The sequence below is a fragment of the Canis lupus genome, chromosome 32, assembly GCF_011100685.1.
Source record: "Canis lupus familiaris isolate Mischka breed German Shepherd chromosome 32, alternate assembly UU_Cfam_GSD_1.0, whole genome shotgun sequence".
NCBI classification, from domain to species: Eukaryota; Metazoa; Chordata; class Mammalia; order Carnivora; family Canidae; genus Canis; species Canis lupus.
The window spans coordinates 7,890,824-7,909,904 of record NC_049253.1 but is presented as its reverse complement, the minus strand read 5'-3'; the positions used below and the strand labels follow the sequence as shown (position 1 = coordinate 7,909,904).

At 38.7% G+C, this 19,081-nt stretch overlaps 1 protein-coding gene and 1 long non-coding RNA gene across 5 annotated transcripts in view; one reads left to right on the top strand and one right to left on the bottom strand.

The window, feature by feature from the left end:
- Positions 1-4,963, bottom strand: part of LOC102154795 — a 35,821-nt gene extending 30,858 nt beyond the window's left edge. Inside the window, exon 1 of one of the 4 annotated variants that reach the window (XR_005382635.1) lies at positions 4,647-4,963. This is a non-coding gene — a long non-coding RNA (uncharacterized LOC102154795). The remainder of the gene's footprint in view (positions 1-4,646) is intronic. The other 3 variants (XR_005382632.1, XR_005382633.1, XR_005382634.1) reach the window with 3 other exon arrangements.
- Positions 4,838-19,081, top strand: part of FAM241A (family with sequence similarity 241 member A) — a 44,192-nt gene continuing 29,948 nt past the window's right edge. Inside the window, exon 1 of the mRNA XM_038581895.1 lies at positions 4,838-5,169. Coding sequence (XP_038437823.1) covers positions 4,996-5,169 — 174 coding nt within the window. The 5' untranslated portion in view covers positions 4,838-4,995. The remainder of the gene's footprint in view (positions 5,170-19,081) is intronic.

The window sequence follows — 19,081 nt, the reverse complement described above, 5'->3', positions numbered from 1 at the left end:
TACATTCAGTTGTGTTGGTGTATCATATTTACTCAGCCATTTACCTGTTGAATAGCATTCAGGCTTCTTTGAACTCTTCACTATAGTTCTACCATGAACATCTTTATACAAACAGCCTTTTCCCCTTTTGAATTATTTCCTAGGTCTGGAGTTAGTGGGCCAAAGGCTATGGATATTTTTATGGTTCTAAACATGTACTACCAAAAAGAATGTTAGCAGTTTGCAGTGCTATTAGCAATAACTGAGTTTAACATTTCCTTAAGGCACTGTCCATATTAGCTTCAACATTTTAAAAATTGCTAATATATATTAATTGGTACTTTATAATTATTTACTTTTTTTCCCCTCTACTAATGAGTTGGAATAGAATTCCCATTTTTTTTTTATTTTAAGCTAAACACAACTCTTAATCTGCATTCCTACTGTAGGGAGTGACTCAGCAGTGCACATGTTGTAAAGTCACATCAAAGGAAGAAAATAAAACAGTGTTAAAGTAACCAAATTAGGCCCTAGTTGGAGTCCACTCAAGCTAGGCCCACATTAGCAAGCCAAAACTTAACTAAACTTCTATGCTCAGCTCTCCGAGGAACCAAATGCCTAGATCAACCAGTCAACACAAGTTACCTAACCCTGCTCCAAACTTCCCTTTGCTCCAATCAGCAAATGCCATGTTTCTGTCCTGCTCCTGCTCACTTTGGTCTATAAAACTTTCTCAAATTGAACAATTCTTTGGAACTCCTTTCTATCTGCTATACTGGATGCTGCTCAATTCATGAATCGCTGAATAAAGCCAATATGATCCTTAAAATCTACTCAGTTGAATTTTGTTCTTTAACAGAGAGTATAAAAATTAATTCCAAGAAGGAGAACTTCTCCTCTGAATCAGAGTGGAGTTTCTGGAAAGGCTAGAGAATATTGAGCAAGCATTGGTTCAACATGTCTCTGATATAGCTTCCTGAAACTGAAGGAATGCTAAAGAAAGTGAGGGTTCTCCAATAAGCTCCTTTTCCTTTAAATTCACATATATCAATTCAGAAGCCATACTTTTTCCTGGGATTTTGTTTCAGATTCCAAACATTTCAAAAATAATTCCCCATACTGAAGGCTCTACTATGCAGGAAAGAAGCAGATACAAAAAAAATCATATATGAAGCAAATATTAAAGCACAGGAAACATAATAAATTAACATCATAGTAATGTGAAAAAAATCAAACTGAAAATGAAGTTTTCACAAATAACCACACTTGTTTTTCTAAGGTTATATTACTAAATGAGTACAGATTGCTCCAACTTGTTCATTTTCCTCTGCAAAGACATCCAAATAAGAGTGGAAAAACATTAAAAATAAGATATTAAAAGTGTGAAAGTGAAAGATTAAAAGTTCTTGTTCCCATAGCAATTGCACAAGACAGATTTATACTACATAGGCCACTCCTTGGACAGGCATCAGTTTCTTGCCACTTACTAATTACTGTGAAAACACAAGGTAAATGCACTAATAAAATCACAATTAAACTACACACAATTTGAGACCAATATGTCATAGTTGCCTGGGCAATAGCAAATATATTTGCCACATAAACCAGCAATAATAGTTTTATACGTATAAAATCCATATTATGCAGACCAGTGAAAACAGCCTTCCCCTCCCATAAGAAAGTATGTTATCTGGGATGTAACTTGAATAATGTCTTTTTCACAAAATACTATTATTAGATTTTTTTAAAGAAGTGATTCCCTAAATCTCCAAAGTCTTTATGAACAAAAGAATCACAGTTCAAATTGAAACTCATTCACTAAATGAAAGGTAGACAAAACTAAGAAAAGGAAAAAGTTGGGACATCAATCCTGGACTAGGATCAGAGGATTCTGGCCACCCTTTAGTGGAAGTTCTTGGATTTTGCCAGATAGCAGACTAGAATTTGAAAAAGAATGGAAGTTTTTTAAGAGTAGGAACCTGGGTCTAATGTCTACTAGTGTTCAATAAATATGTGTTAAATGACTGAATACAATTCTTGAAGAAGAAGCCTGAATCTCTGAAAGGCCGGATAATATATTCTAGACTAAAGGACTTCTGTTAAGACCTGACCCTCAAGTTGAACAAAACTAAGCTCTGTATTACTCTTTTTACCTGCCCTGCTATATATATATTCTGTGCCTTCTGAGTCCTCATGTATATAAGGAACTTCTGTTCACTCTGTACCCAGACTGAAGAGTGCATAGCCTCTTGACTTACCAAGTTGTCAGACATAAGCCCAAAGAGGGGGGGACCTCAAAATGTGCCTTAAGCTCCACAGAGTTGGCAGTAAAAGGATGATGGTCTTTGTGCCACTATATATAATTATAAAGCTTTTAGTAAAAAATGTATAAGTCCACTTTTCATAAGAAACACTACTGACAGCCAAAGCAAAACTTCAAAAATGAAAATGTTGTCATTAGAGTAAAGCAAAGAGGCCCATCAGGGAATGTTTTTGGTTTTCCATGGTGACATTTGTTTCTGATTATATATATAATATTAAATACTTTCCCCCTGGGTTTTAAAAGGCTTTTAAGAAAGGAAATAAACCAGATTCATTTTCTTTCTAATTTGTGATATTCAAAGGCATATTTTCTAGTTTCTATAGTCCTGCTTACAGGAAATAGGTCTTTAAAATACGTCTTTAAATTTCTGCCTATTTTAATTCCCTCTCTGGGCCTGAAAACATTTTAATAGAAGATCCCAAATAACTCATTCTCCATACACAGGCATATTTATTTTCCATTGATAAATAGCCTCATATTTTATCTATACAAGTCTATAATTTTCTCAAAGAACAGATGAAAGATATAAAAAGCTCGTTTGTTTGCTTTTAAAACACCCTCCAACTTCCCTTCCACAGAATAGGTAGGGTAGTTAGATGTGTGTTTCCTAACACCACCAAGCAGTTAACTCAGTTCTGACACTGTCTACCCGGAGATAAGGTCACAGATCTCACACCTTAAGAGCTCAGTGCCACAGACTGCCCTCCTTTTGATGCCAATTGCAGGTCCAGGTTGTCACCTGTGCTTCTGACCAATTGGCTCTAAATTGGAGATTTCCAATGACATGGTCCTTGGTTCAACAGCTCGCAGAACTGAGAGAAACTTTTACTAGTTTATTGTGAAGGATAATATAAAGGATACAGATGAACAGCCAGATGTAGAGGTACACAGTACAAGATGTGTTGGAAGGCGTCCTGAGCTTCTATGTTCTCTGTGTGAACCACTCTGCTTGCCTGTTCACATGTTCGCTTATCAAGAAGCTCCCAGAACCTCTGTCCTTTTGGGCTTCCATGAAGGTTTCATTACATAGACACGATTGATTAAATCATTGACCACCATTGATTGATTCAACTCAGACCCTCTCTACCCTCCTGGAGTTCAGGGGTTGGGACTAAAATTTCTAACCCTCTAATCAACATTTTTATTCTCCAGGCAACTAGCCCCCATCCTTCGTTAACTACTTCCAAAAGTGTCCTCATTAGCAAAACAAGAGATGTTTACAGCTCTCCTCAAGTAGGAAATTCCAAGGTTTTAGGAGCTCTGTTCCCAAAATGGAATGAAAACCAAATATATGGTTGACTCTTTTTTTTTTTTTTTAAGATTTTATTTATTTATTCATGAGAGACACAGAGAGAGGGGCAGAGGGAGAAGCAGGCTCCATGCAGGGAGCCTGACATGGGACTGGATCCCAGGTCTCCAGGATCACACCCTAGACTGAAGGTGGCGCTAAACCGCTGAGCCACCAGGGCTGACCCTTGAACAGAGGTTTGAAATGTGCAGGTCAACTTATACTTGGATTTTTTTACAGCACTATTAGCATTTTCTCTTCCCTATGATTTTCTTAGGAGCATATCCTTTTCAAATACAGTATATAATACATGTAACATACAAAATATGCTAATCAACTATATATGTCAGGAGTATGGCTTCCAGTCAACACAAGACTATTAGTAATTACGTTCTGGAGGAGTCAAAAGTCATACAGGGATTTTTGATTGTGCAGGTCAGTGTCCCTAATCCCTGCATCCTTCATGGGCCAACTGTATATATTTCTTACAAGTCACAATATCACGGGTAGTGAGGAAAAGATTTATGAGTTAGTATCCCCTTTATCAACCACTGAGAGAGACAGACATATCCTGGCCCATTTGTAGAAATACACACCAAGGCCTTGGGAGCATTTGGTAGTGCATACATGCTCCAAGGCTCTAACAATCAACACACCCCGGAGAAACACTTAACAGAGACAAAGACACACACCTTCCGAGAGATACTACACAGAAGACAAAAGGAACAAAAGAGACAGAGAAGTGTGTATTACTTGCAAAGGACGGACGGCACTCAGGGCAGGCCTCCAGCAGCACACTCAGGCACAGCCTCCGTGCCGCGGAAGAACAGGACCACCCCGTTGGAGTGTAACTGTGCATCACACACACACACACACACACACACACACACGCTCTCCTCTCTCCCTCACACTCACCCTCTCTTACATACACTGTCTCTCACAGACTCCTAACAGTTTCACGCGTACACAATTTCTTAAAACCTGTTACGTACATACTCACACATTCCGTCTCACACACACAACCTCACACACAGACCATCTCTCTCACACACGTACCTACGGCCTCTCAGTGTACATCGCCTCACACACGCGGCCTCACGGACGCGCGCGAACACGCGCCTTCGCTCTCAGGGCTCCCCCACACGCCCCCGTCGGCTCCGCCCCCGCCGTGGCCCTGCCCCCGGGTGGGCCCCGCCCCGGGGCCGGGGCCGGGCGGGGCGAGCCAGTGACAGGAGAGGCCGGGCCGGGCTGGCGCTTCGGGCACGCTGGCCAGCGGGGCGCTCCGGAGGCTCCTGTCTGTGGGCAGCGCGGCCGGTCTCCGGGCGGCCCGCGGCTGGCGGCGCTGCCTCGCGTTTCACGCTCGGCTCCTCCGGCGGCCGTCTCGGCCGCGGGAGTTGGCGACGGGATGTGCTCGGCCGGGGATCTGCTCGGCGGCGGCGGCGGCGGCGGCGGCGGCGGCGGCGGGGAGCGCGACGAGGACCGGGACGCGCTGGCGGAGCGGCCGGTGGCGGGGACAGAGCCGGAGCCCGGGGCGAGCCCGCGGCGACGCGGGCAGCGGCCGCTGGAGGAGCGCGAGCAGGTGAGCGGGGGGGGCGGCGCGGCCCGGCCGGTTTGCCGAGCCCCACCCGGCGGCGGAGGGAAGTAGGCGGGCGGGCGGCGCCTGGGCTCTGCTCGGCGTGGGGCGCCGGTCGCTGGTCGCTGCGGCGAGGAGCCGTTGGACGGCGCGCCCCGGGCCGGGCTGCGGGGTCGTGCGTGCGCGGCGGCGAGTGCCCCGGGTCGCGTGCCTGGCGGGGTCGGCGCGGCCCTGCCCCTGCTGTCGGGCGGGCGGGCGCAGGCCGGCGCCCCGGGCTCTGTGGAAGTACCCTCCGTAACGGTCACTTACCTAAAAGCCTCACATGTAAACACTTTTTTTTTTTTTTTTTTTTTTTTTGCGACCTCCAGTCCAAACCCCTGTGCTGTGGTGTAGGGGACAGCCGCTCCCTCCCCGCCCTCCATCTTGGCAGTTCAGTTCCGAACGCACACCTAGCGCCTCCGAGGAGGTGTGGGCGTCTCTCTCTAGATGTGCAGTCAGGGTCTGAAAGCGTGTGTAGGAGCGGGTATTGCGATAGATACCTTGCCTGGGACTCTCCAAGAGAGCAGGTTCCTCACATGAACGCAAACGAAATCAAAACTTCATTTTAAAAGTGAAAAAGCAAGAAAATTGCTTTCAGTTAGCACCGAAGGGAAAGAAGTATTCAGAGGACAGCGGTAGGAAAAGGAGAAGTTGGGTAATTTTTGAAACTCTCAGAATCTGTTCTCACCAAATGAAGTATGGTAATAGGCGTTACAACATATCAGATGTCCTCAAGATTAGGCAAGAGATTTAATAAAAAGAAATTGGATTATATGTAGGGTAGATTTTCACCAGCAAAAAACAGTAATTAAACTCTCAGAAATACCTGAAATAAGCCTACCTTCAGCATCACATTAAGGAGTAGTCACATGATTATTTGCCTTTGCTACGGCCTGTACTGTCGGGACAATCCATTAATGTCTGTCTCCTTTCATCATTGTCCGTCTGTCATTTTGTCACATTTCGCAAACTCCAATAGCATCACTAAATGCATTAGTAGATAAAGTGTAACTTCTGGTATTTCAACATTTTATTTAGAAAACAGAAATACCATTGTGTGGCACATACAAAGTATGCCCTAGCATCAGGCTCATTACCATGTGGAGGTGTAATTTTTCATCCTTTTTAAAAAAATATTTTATTTATTGTAAGTTTTCATCCTTATGACAATATAAGAGATGGCATGGTGACTGAAGCAAATAATTAGTCTCTAGGAGATCTTCCCTGTTCCCTTCCTAGTGTACCATCCAACTGGACCATGACTCAGTAGCTAAAGGGCTTAGTTTCCTCTTGCTTTAGTTGTTCAACTGGAAAAGTGAAGAAAACAGCAAGCTACAAGGAACTCCCTTGGTGGTGGTGGTGAGGGGGGTACAGTAGAATTGAGGTTCTTAAAGTACATTTTCGAATGTTTGTAAGGGAGCATGTAAAATATTGCTTCATTTATACTTCTGTAGATTTCACATCATTAGTATCTCTGGTCTTACCAAAATTATTTGGTACAATGAAAAAGGATGAAAACAAACAAAAATAAATGATACGTATATCCTAGAAAACATATCCCCGCACACCTGCTTCTTTCAGTGCCTGTCATGGAAATTTCTTTCCTTTGAAATGTTGAAACTGTTATTTTTTTTATCAGATAATGTATTTACGTACCCTAAGCCTACATACATAGTAATGGAAAATTACACCTGAGATATGCACTTACCCCAAATCAGCACCAAAGAAGAACTTCTTATCAAGAAACCAAAAATGAACAAAAAATTGGGACAACACAACCCTTTGGTCTAAGAAGTAAGCTTTTGAGATAAATCATTTGTTGATAATATTGTCACCAAGGCTTGTTTTCTTCTTTTCTTTGCAAGTCCTGCAACTGAAATTTAAAAATTTTATGCACTCCCTTACATTGATGGTAACTACAGATATAAAAATACTTGAGGGAGAAGTGAATGAATTCATTGACTATGAAATATAACCTAAAGAGTTGTTTCATTTAGTTTTTCCGTAGGATGTGTTTGGTTTCCTTAGGTTTCCTTAGGTTTGGTTTCCTTTGGTTTCCTTAGGATGGTATGTGTTTGTTTATTTTAAGGGCACACAGACTCCAGATTACAAAATAGAATATTTTTGAAAACTTGGTTTGTAGACTAGTTATTTAGAATTTAGAGTGAATTTTTCCACAGAAACAGTGATATAAACAGGAATGGAACTAAAACTAATTAGCTGGAAATGAGACAGAGGCCATATTCCTGGTGTCCTTTCTGCCTGGCACACTCACTTGGTGTTCCACAGTCTCAGCCTTATGGATGTTGAAAGAGAACTGGTGGCATCAGTGGTAGCGGTGGCGATGGTAGCCGCCTCCACAGAAGCTCCCTTACGTCTGGATCCAGGCTGTGGTGGTGTGCTCTTGAACGCAATAGTTCCAGAAGACATCTGACTTTTGCTCCTCCAGCTGTCAGTGATTTTTTTTCAGCCCCTAATTTTTTGTATTAAATTCCTTCCTATTTCTGTTTGCTTCATTACCTGATAATTTGATGAAGCATGTTTCTTCCATTAGCTATTCTCCAGGCTAAAGGCTCCTCCACAGGCATCCTTTCCTTCACTGATTTTTCTTTCCATTCCTGTCAGAAAGGTTTATGCCCTTCCCTCATCTTGGGAAGTCTCTTGTATCAGCTTTGACTGTACAAAACCTACCTTTGGCTCATTGATATGATACCAGCTCAGAATGGTCTATATCTTGGTATTTATTTCAAGTAACACAGAAATAGTAATATAGGTATTTTCTTAATAACTAAGATTGTCAGCATCATTTTTTTTTCCCTTACTACTTGTTCTTTTTTTTAATTTATTTATCATGAGAGACACACACAGAGAGAGAAGTAGAGACACAGGCAGAGGGAGAAGCAGGCTCTGTGCAGGGAGCCGGATGTGAGACTCGATCCCAGGACTCCAGGATCATGCCCTGAGCTGAAGGCAGACGCTCAACTGCTGAGCCACCCAGGCGTTCCCCCTTACTACTTGTTCTTAAATGCCACGCCATTTGAGAAAACTAAGGTTCTTTTGTCTCTCTAGGTAGGATGATTGACAAAGGAGGCCTAGTTAAAATCAAATATCTTAAGAAAGGAGGACTTAAAAGAATCGAACAAGTCCTTTAGATGAAGGAACTGTGTCAAGTTTGAAGTACATGTCAGGCATCTAAAAGAGATAAGCAAGGGAGAATGGCAAAATGCCCAAGGGAACAAAGGGAGAGGGCATAACTATCCCACATATGTGTTGTTCATTGTGTGCATGAGACATGGTTCAAGTATGTTCATGACTGTGAACATTAGGTGGCTTTATATAAAAGAGTCTGAACTACTGCGTAACTGAAAGGCCAAACATCTCTAGTCCTTTTATAATATGCCTACAATGTGAATAGCATCTGCTTAGATGTGGCAGTTCACAACCTGAATAACCTAAGATGGCCCTTCTTACCTCCTAGAGCATAGAGGTCCCATTATCCTCAGATTGACATTAGAATCATTATCTTTAGCTCTAAGGCCTTTCTTTATGATTATTGAAGTAATGTACTTTGGAAAATGTAGAAATAAAGAAAAATCTAAGGAAGAAAACAAAAGCATTTGAAATTCCAATCCAAGCAATATTTTGTTTAAAAATATCAAATATTTAAAAAATATATCTCATACATTTGGTATTATTAATCTCTCCCTCTCTCTTATATTACTATACTTATATGTATATACACATATATTTTTAACATGTTTTAGTATAATATGAAATTTACTTTCTTGTTTTGACTACTTAGCATGTTGTGTCATTTTCCTGTGTTATGAAAAATTATTTGTAAAAATTATTTTTAAGGCTGCCTAACAGTCCGTTTCCCTACTAATATACATTTAAGGTACTTCAAAATTTCTTTTTAAATAATGCTGTAATGAAAACCTTTGCATGTAAATCTTCAGAGTTCTACCTTGCAATAGATTCCTAGAAATGAAAGAACTAGGTCAATGAGTCAAATTCGTTGAAGCCTCTTGGAACATTCTATAGGATTGCATTCAAGAAAGGTCACACCAATGTACACTTCCAGCATGGGTGTATGAGTGCCATCCATGCCTGTAAGGAATGGTGTTATTTATAGATTATTAATCTTTGCCAATTTAGTAGGTCAAAATTATCTTATGTTGTAAAATATTGCTGGAGAGGTTTACTAAACCTTGCATGTGCATGTATTTATTGAGCATTTGCATTTTTTAAAATCATGTTCTTTGACCTTTTTTGACACTATTATAAGATATTAATCTCTTATTTCACATTGATTATAAATATTTTCCCTGATTGCTCTTGACTATCATTTTGTTTATGATGTTTTTGATTTAGAAATGCTTTAAGTTTTTATCAGCTAAAGGAATTTATTTTGATAACTTCGTCCACGTCTATCAAACATACACACACACAATATATATATACACATATCTATCTATATCTTTAGAACGTTCTTTTTAATCCTACCAATATTAAATATAATACCCACCAATATTTTAAATATTAAATATTTAAATATCACTTGGGTGCTTATCCCAAGTTAAATATCCACCAATATTTTCTTGTGTGTGTGTATTCTATGTTGTATTATTTTTTAAAAAACTCTGTATATTTAGTCTCTTTAGAATAACTTTAAGTATTGTGTGAGGTATGGAGCTAATCTGTTTTTTTTCCCCAATCATTGAATAATCCATTTTCTCCCTAGTTTTACAATCCTTTATAGTAATTACAAATACTAAAATCTATATTAAGCTTTTATGTTTTTGTTGGTTTTGTGAAAGGGATGTTTTTCCCACAAATCATCCTTTTGCTGCTGGTTTCTAGCTACTGGTTTTTATATATTTAGTTTTTAACTAGTTACCTTTCTGAATTCTTTTGTTAATTCTTATGTTAATAAATACCAGTATCTTTTGCATCTTCTTTTGATTCTTTTGCATCTTCTAGATATATAATCATCCAGTCTATAGATAAGGTTGATTTTGCTTCCTTTCGAGTGGTAATGCTTCATTTTTATTTCTGGCCTTTGTGAAACCTAGAACTTTCAGATCAATGCTAATTCATAGATATGTAGGTGAATAAATGAAGAAACCTTTATAAAGGTACTTGCCAGTGGCACTTGGGTGGCTCAGCCAGTCGAGTGTCTGACTCTTGGTTTCAGCTCAGGCCTTGATCTTAGAGTCCTCCCTGGCTCCACGCTCAGCCAGGAATCTACTGGAGAAATTCTTTCTCTTTCCCTCTCCCTCTGCTCCTCCCTGTCACGCATATGCTTGTATGCTCTCTCTTTAAATAAATTAATTAAAAATAAATAAAATAAAAGCACTTTCCAGAGTATGTTCCATAGAAATCTCACTTACTAACTATAACTTTGGGCAAGTAAATTAACCTCTCCAGACTTTAGTTTCTTCTCTGTATAAAGGGAATAATAATTGTATCAACCTTATACGATTGTTGGGAGGATTATAAAAGTTAATAAGTGCTTACAGCAATCCCTAGCACTTAATAATCATATATATGATTGCTTTGGGGCATAATTTTCAAACAGAATCCACACTAAAAAGAAATCTAAGAAATGAGGTTTTCAAGTTTTCTAGCCTCTACATTTAGGTCACTGTAAAGGGAAGGGGTTCTGTAGTTCTAATGTGCATTAAAATCATCTCTTGTTAAATGCAAATTGTGATTTCCTTGGTTGGGATGAGGCCTAAGATTTTGCATCTCTGTTAAGCACCCAAGTGATACTGATGCTATGTCCACATTCTGCACTTTTGAGTAGCAAGAGAATACAGGATAGCAAGTCAGTCCATAGTATTCACCATATTTGCCCTTCGACATAGTAGATATAGATATAAGGAAGTCATTTAACTATTCCCTAGAAGGGTACATTTGAGCTCTTGGTGAGGTATAAGAAATCAACAGTTGTTCCTCAAGCCAGTGATTTGTTCTAGATCCTACAACTAACTAGTTCTGGAGAAGACCAGAACCCAGGTCTCCAAATCCTAAAGCTAGTGTGTTTTCATATATGCAGAGAGGACTCCAGCATAATGGGAGAACAATCTCTACAAAGCTCCTGCTCTCCCTTAGACTGCGTAGTTCAAAACTAGATTATCTGGTTATATCTACTACTTTTCACACTTTTATTTTTTTACATGTGTATTATTTCTCTCATAGAGGAATTTGGTCTTAAGCAATTGTGGGAACTGTTTAAGCAGTCTGTAAGTCTGATGTTGGAGCTTGAGGTCCACTGGGCAGGCAGTTAGGAAGGAAATGTATGTAGATAATGGAGAGAATCAGGAGCAGCCTAGAACCCATAAGCATGTGCTGAAACTCCATGAGAACTAACTGGAACTTTGATTTTCACTGCTTCCCCTCTTGCCAGTGTGGATGACCTGCAGCAGCCAGGGCCTTTTCTCAAATAGCTAAACACACACATCTGGATGAGGAGTTGGAGAAGCTTGAGGAGAACCCTGGGAAAGGGAAAGCAACTGCGGGCCCAGATGCTGCTGCTTTGTGCTGACCAGGTGAGGCAGCTGATCAGCAACAACACATGAGCTGCAGACTGGTGGCTGCCTCCGTTCTACCCTCCAATCTTCCAAGAACCCCATAGCCCACCCTAACTTTGTGTTGTGCAAGAGTCCCTCAGTCAAAAGATTTAAAGACAGGCTCCACTACCATATCTTGCCGAATGGTATGTCCTAGATAGTGTTTCAGTCAATCAGGTGGGTGTGATGCTGGGGAAAAGGGGGTCCCAAGGTCTGGATTGAGGAAACTGGATGATGTTTTCCTAAGATTGCTAGGGACATAAGTCCAAAATCGTCATCGAAAAAAGCCAAGAGCATAACCGTGCCTCTTGTTAAAATGCAGTTTCTGATTCAGTAGATCTGGGGTGAGGCTAAGGTGCTTCATTCCTAACAAGCCCCTATATGATGCTGATGCCACTGGTGAAGGCACTGCACTTTGAGTAGCAAGATCTGCTCTCTTTCATACTTCTCAAGTTTTCAAGCAATAACTGTAACAAGTATTATGAGCTTAGTGAATTCAGCTTTAAACTTAACCTCATCCTGTTCCCAAGGGCGTCCAGTCTTTAGAGTAACTCAGGGAATAATTTCACATATGGTAGGCATCTTTTATTTGTTTTTATCATTATACAGAGTGGAACCTCTAAATCAGTGGTTCTTAACTGGGGCAATTTTGCTCACAGGAGACACTAGCAATGTCTAGACATATTTTTCATTGTTAAGACTAGGGGGATACCACTGGCATCTAATAGAAAGAGTCCAGGGGTATGGCCAAACATCCTCTACTACACAGAACAGTCCCTTACAACAAAACATTATCTGGCCCAGATGTCAATAGTGCCAAATTTGAGAAACCCATCTCAAGATGTATTAGGTTACAGTGGTTTGAGTTGTTGAAAATAATTACTCTGCTAATAGATATTTCAATGGATAATAAAAATTATTTATTTATTTTCTGAAATCTACATGCCAAACATGTAGTCCCTCAACTGATCATTTCTCCTCTCTCTTCTTTCAACAACTTCTTTTAAACAACTTTCTATATTTTGCTTTCTCTCTCACATCCTTTTCCACCCCTCCTTCCTACTATTCATCTCCTTTCTCTCTCTTCCCATTGAATGTCTCATTCTCCCACAGTCTTTTATTCTCCCTAACCATCTCAGCTACTTTCTCTTTTTCTCCATACATCTCCTGTCTCCTACCTTCTCTCCTCTGCAGAAGCTAATCATTATGGAACAATGAAAAGGGTTTTGGAGTATAACAGTTCTAAGTTTGAATTCTGGCTTTACTATTTCACCAGCCTTGTCATTCTAATCACTTAATCCTTCAGAGATCCTATTTCCTCATTGTAATGAGTATATTGCGACCTACTTCTTAAAGTTCATATAAAAATTCAGTGACATTTTGTGTACAAAATACCTAGCATATAGTAGACCTTCAATGAATATTAGCTCCTTATTATATCCTCACTTTTCCTCTCCTTTTTTCCTCTGGTTCCCTTCTTATCCCTCTCAACTAACCACATCATAAAACTTAGTATATATAATGTTCAGATTTATAGAATAAGTATTACTTATGTATTGAATAAACTATTAAGATTTGCTAATCTAAAAATGAAATAAATTAGCTATTTAATATTTATCTTAAAAAAATTAACTTGCCAACCTAAATTATGATAGTGGGTATCTTCAGTTGATTACTTTTTCTATTGTGAGTCACTGATTCTTCCTAGGAAAAAGAATATCCACCTTCCTCTGTACAAGTTATTCTCAATTTCCTATTCAACAGAAGTGATAAAGCAAAGTTAAAGGAAAAAAATGAAAGTACCATGACATTAGCTTGTTCAAAGAGGCCTAAGTATATGTAAAGAAACTCTTTATCTTTATTCCCACCTTCTTCAAGCCTTAGGACACTATCTTCATTTTTTGCCTTCTTCTCTAGAGTTGCAATCTTATCTTGCTGTAGCAGCCTTCAAAAAACTTTGGAGTCCCTACTAGTCATGTTTTGGTTCGTTAAGTATGTTGTGTGTTTGTGTGAGATGTGTGTGTATATGTGTGTGTGTTTAAGGGAAATGATAAGACAAGCAAAGAGTGCTTTCCTTTCAGCAGAGAAACTGAATTTCTAGTTAACTTGATGCAAAAGATGTATTCTGTCTTCTGTTTCCCCATACACAGTGTTTTGTTTTTGTTTTGTTTTTGTTTTTGTTTTTCCCATTTAACCTCATTGGCAGCTATCTTGGCAAAGGAGGAGGAGATGATTGGCTTTATTTGTTGTTGCTGTTTTCTTACAGCATCAACTATAGCTTATCAGTGTTCTGATCAAAGGGAAAGCAGACTGCAAATGTTTTGAACTTTATGGAAAATGTAGGATAAATCATTAATACTTAATATCTAAACACAGTGTTAAGAAAATTAAATTTTGGGAGACCTGGGTGGCTCAGGGAATGAGCGTCTGTCTTTGGCTCAGGGTGTGATCCTGGGATCAGGGATCAAGTCCCGCATCAGGCTCCTTGCGAGGAGCCTGCTTCTCCCTCTGCCTGTGTCTCTGCCTCTCTCTGTGTGTCTCTCATGAATGAATAAATAAAAAAATTTTTTAAATTAAATTTCTATTTGTGGTTTTTACTATTCTCTTTGATATTATGTTTTTAACATCTCTGAGATTTTTAAATTCTTTTTTCAGTTCATCTGAAAAAATTGATTTTTTTTAATCTTCTGGATCAAAATTTCACTTGAACTTACACAGACCATCTACAGAGGCAGGGAACTTATATTTGATTTCCCATGACCAGCAAATTTCGTCAATCTGATTGAATTCAGAATTCCTTATTCATGGTGCTCAGAAGTAATAACATATAATAGAAATATTATTATTTCTCCCCAAGTTGAGAGTTAAAAAGGAAAGTCAGGGTGCCTGGGTGGCTCAGTCATTTAAGCATCAGGACTCTTGGTCATGATCTCATGGGTTGTGGCATCAGGCCCCTTGTCAGCCTACGTGCTCAGTGAGGAGTCTGCTTGAGGATTCTCTCCCTCTGCCCCTCGCCATTGCTCATGCATGTGCATGTGCACTCCCTCTCAAATAAATAAATCTTAAAAAGGGGGGGGAATCATTTTTAAGGAAACATATTTGACTTTGACTATTTTCAGTAGACAAGCTGTTCCCTCTTGTGGTAACATGTAGTGTACCGCCCTGCACATACGAGGTATTTAATGTCACCAGATACTTCATATCTTAAAAAATATGTAGATTTTAGGAAAAGTACAAAATGTAGAAATTTTTAACCTGTAGTTTGAATTAATCATATTCTTCACTTTATGGCCTAATTAGTTCATGCATAGCCCTTTTCTTCTTATTTAATTATATTTTTTATTTTATTTTTTTTTAATTTTTTTTTAATTTTTATTTATTTATGATAGTCACAGAGAGAGAGAGAGAGGGGCAGAGACACAGGCAGAGGGAGAAGCAGGCTCCATGCACCGGGAGCCTGATGTGGGATTCGATCCCAGGTCTCCAGGATCGCGCCCTGGGCCAAAGGCAGGCGCCAAACCGCTGCACCACCCAGGGATCCCTTATTTAATTATATTTTTTATTATGTAACAATTCTCCTCCTCTATAATAGGTAGCTTTTTTTTAAGTAATCTCTACCCCCAATGAGGGGCTCAAACTCACAATCCTGAGATGAAGAGTAACATGCGCTACTGACTGAGCCAGCCAGGCACCCCATAGACAACTTTTTAAATATGTTTAATAGCTTTGGCTGAAATTGTGTGTTATCTTTTTGAATACTTGATGGTTTCATTTGGGTATATTTGCAATTGTGATTTAACAGCTTGGATCCTAACTCTTAACTATAGAGAACAAACTGCTGGCCACCAGAGGGGTGGTGGGTAGGAGATGGGTAAAATAGGTGATGGGGATTAAAGAGTACATTTATCATGATGAGCAGTGAGTAATGTATAGAACTGTCATATCACTATATTGTACACCTGAAACTAATATAATACTGTATGTTGACTACACTGGAATTAAAATTTTAAAACTTAGTAAAATAAAATAAAATATTGGATCCTATTGGTTGAAATGGAAATGAATACAAATTTTAGTATTTTTTGGTTTATAGTAATTTAACAGACTAATTCAAGAACTAGTCAATAGTACACTTGAAACTAATGTGTGTGTCAATTATGCTTCAATAATTTTTTAAAAAACAACCTACAGTACTGTATATTAAAAAGGGTGACTCAAACTATATTTAAATTATACCTTAATAAACCAAACTAACTTAAAACAAACAAAAAAGAACTAGCTGATATTCTCATTGATTTTTCTCCTCAAAAAGTTTTTTTTTTCCTTTACTGGTTCCATGTAATTTAGTGGGAGTTAAGTGGAAATTAATAATAAGTGCTATAACTTTAGCATTTAGTTAGAAATGGCAAACAAGGAGCACTTGGGTGGCTCAGTCAGTAGAGCATCTGACTCTTGATTTAAGTTCAGGTCATGATACCAGAGTCGTGAGACTGAGCCCCCCACATTGTGCTCTGCATTCAGTGGGGAGTCTGCTTCTCTTCTCTCTCTTCCTCTCCCTCTGCCACTTCCCGCCACCTGTAAAATAAATAAATAAACCTTTAAAAAGAAAGAGAAATGGCAAACAAGTATAAACCTAATAATAAACATGTTATAAAGTATAATATATAATGCTGCAGTTAGGTGAAGCTTTAGATAGTAAATATGCTTAACATTGTATTTTTGTACATTTTGTATGAAATGAAAATGCAACTATATTTAATATCCAATAAGCAGGAAAACATGCCCAGCCTCACTAGAAATAAGAGAAATGCGAACTTAAACTATTAGGAATTATTTTTCATCTAATAAATTGTTAAAGATTAAAAAGATAAGTGGTGTGGGTTTAGAGAAATTATATGACCTAAAGAATACACTACAATTAAATATATAAACTGGTTCAGTGTTTCTGGAGGGAAATCTGGTGTCAGATCTCATGATATATACTATTATTGCCCCCACTTTAAAGATGTAAAAACTGTAGCACAGGGGGGTTAAGTAATTAATTGAAAGTGTCACAGCTAGTAAATTGTGCAGTTGAGATTCAAACCCATGCTTAAAGCCTAAGTTCTTAACTATCAAGCCAGTGTTGGGCCATGAAATTTAATGGATTGTGAACAGGATAGTATAGTCAAAAAGTCTGTCATACATGGTATGAGTATCATTTTGTAGAATTTTAGTTTATATGTACTGGTATGTGCTGGGTCAAGGTATAAAACATATTTCTGATATGGATCATAGTCAAGATCAAGATCATAGCCAGCTCCATTCTGTCTCAGGGCTTTTGGCTGGCCTCTTTTCCCTAGAACTTCCCTGACAGATCCATCATCAACCTGTTACTTCTCTGAGATCCCAGCTTGGTTTACAGGTGCAGAAAGAACCTCCAACCCACCTCACCTTTGTCTATTCCACTACTATATTTTCCTCATAGCTCTTGTAACTATTTGAAATTATCTTAAAATTTGTTTGTTAAATTGTTTATTCTCTGCCACCCTCCACTCTCCACTCACAGGCTCACAGAAGAACATGAGAGCAGAGATCATATCATGTGGCAAATGCTTCAATTATTGTGGCATCTCTGAGGTGTAGTGTACAGAGTATGTAAAAACTTCTATCCAAAACAACACTACTGGTAAAACCTCAATTGATGTTTTGGCTGAAGTAATGTGGCTCCCAGGGGCAATTATGACGAAAATTAGTTTTGAAAGAGAAAGGACTTTGTGTATAACAGGAACATACTCCGTTGTCAGAATCAACAGGAAAGAAGCCAGTAGTGTTGTGCATTGAGCTAAGGATCCTGGTAAGATACTTGTAAGAATTTAGGCAAGGATTATGTTCCTTGATATGCCATATTTTATAATTTTTAATGGTGGGGTTTTTTAAATTTATTCATGAGAGACACAGAGAGAGGCAGAGACATAGGCAGAGAGAGAAGCAGGCTCCCTGTGGGGAGCCCAATGCAGGACTTGATCCCAAGACCCAGGGATCATGCCCTGAGCCAAAGGCAGACACTCAACCACTGAGCCACCCAGGGGTGCCCGATATGCTATATTTTAAAACTACCACATTATTGAGGAGGTGAAAGGCTAATGAACATAGGATCTTGGAATATTAACTGGTATTAAGTTATGTAAATGGTCTAAATTTGCAGTTTTATTTTTAATTTTTCTTGAGTTCAACATAGAAGATAGTAGAAAAAACCCAGAGACAACATAAAATTTTAAATTCAGATCATTTTAATAAATGTATTGTTAAAGGATGATTTTCTTTTTTTTTTTAAGATTTATTTATTTATGATAGACATAGAGAGAGAGAGGCAGAGACACAGGAGGATGGAGAAGCAGGCTCCATGCCAGGAGCCCAACGTGGGACTGGATCCCAGGACTCCAGGATCGCGCCCTGGGCCAAAGGCGGCGCTAAACCGCTGAGCCACCCAGGGATCCCCTAAAGGATGATTTTCAAAAAAGCTTAGTGGTCATTAAATAGAAAATGATCACATGTTAAGGATTTTACTTAACTCATCATTAATGAGGGAACCAAGCAAGTGTTACAACTGATTCACAGGTAAAATTAAAAAAAAAAAAATGTATATGGGAAAAGATATGTTGAAATAAACTTACAAATGGATTAGAAGCTGGCTTTTTCCCATAGGCAGGAGAGGGAAAACAATTGAACTCCACTGGAACAAAATTTATTTGTGTGTCTATGGATAAAGATTATTTTTCATTGCTATTGGTTATCTGTAATTATAGATATAAAATACCTCAAAAGCTATGAAGGCTAAACAATATTCTAAACAATGCAGAGTTTTCATATTTTTTTTACTTATTCTTAGTTGTACTAATAAAGAAACAAATCTCTAAAATTTGCTACATGGATAGATTAATTTTTGGATAGTAAGAATACTTGATCTCTCCTCTTACACTGTCTCATGCTGCTAGAAAATATTAATTCTATTCTAATCTTTTCCCATGGTAATACTGTTTATAAACATCCAGTGTGCATATGAAAAAACATGTTTTATATATATATATGTGAAAAGAAAAAATTGATTTAAACTTGAAGTTCTTTCTGTTGCGTTATATAGCTAAACTTCACCTGATGCTAACATAACTACTGAAAAATTTTGATGAGAACAAGACTGCTGCTTCATATCTATGTCGAGTTTTATTTAGCACATAAATCCCAACTGCTTGTTCGTTTCATCATAACATGTTTTGAATGGTTATTGACTTCAAAGCCAACTTTGTCAACTCAAGAGTTTCACA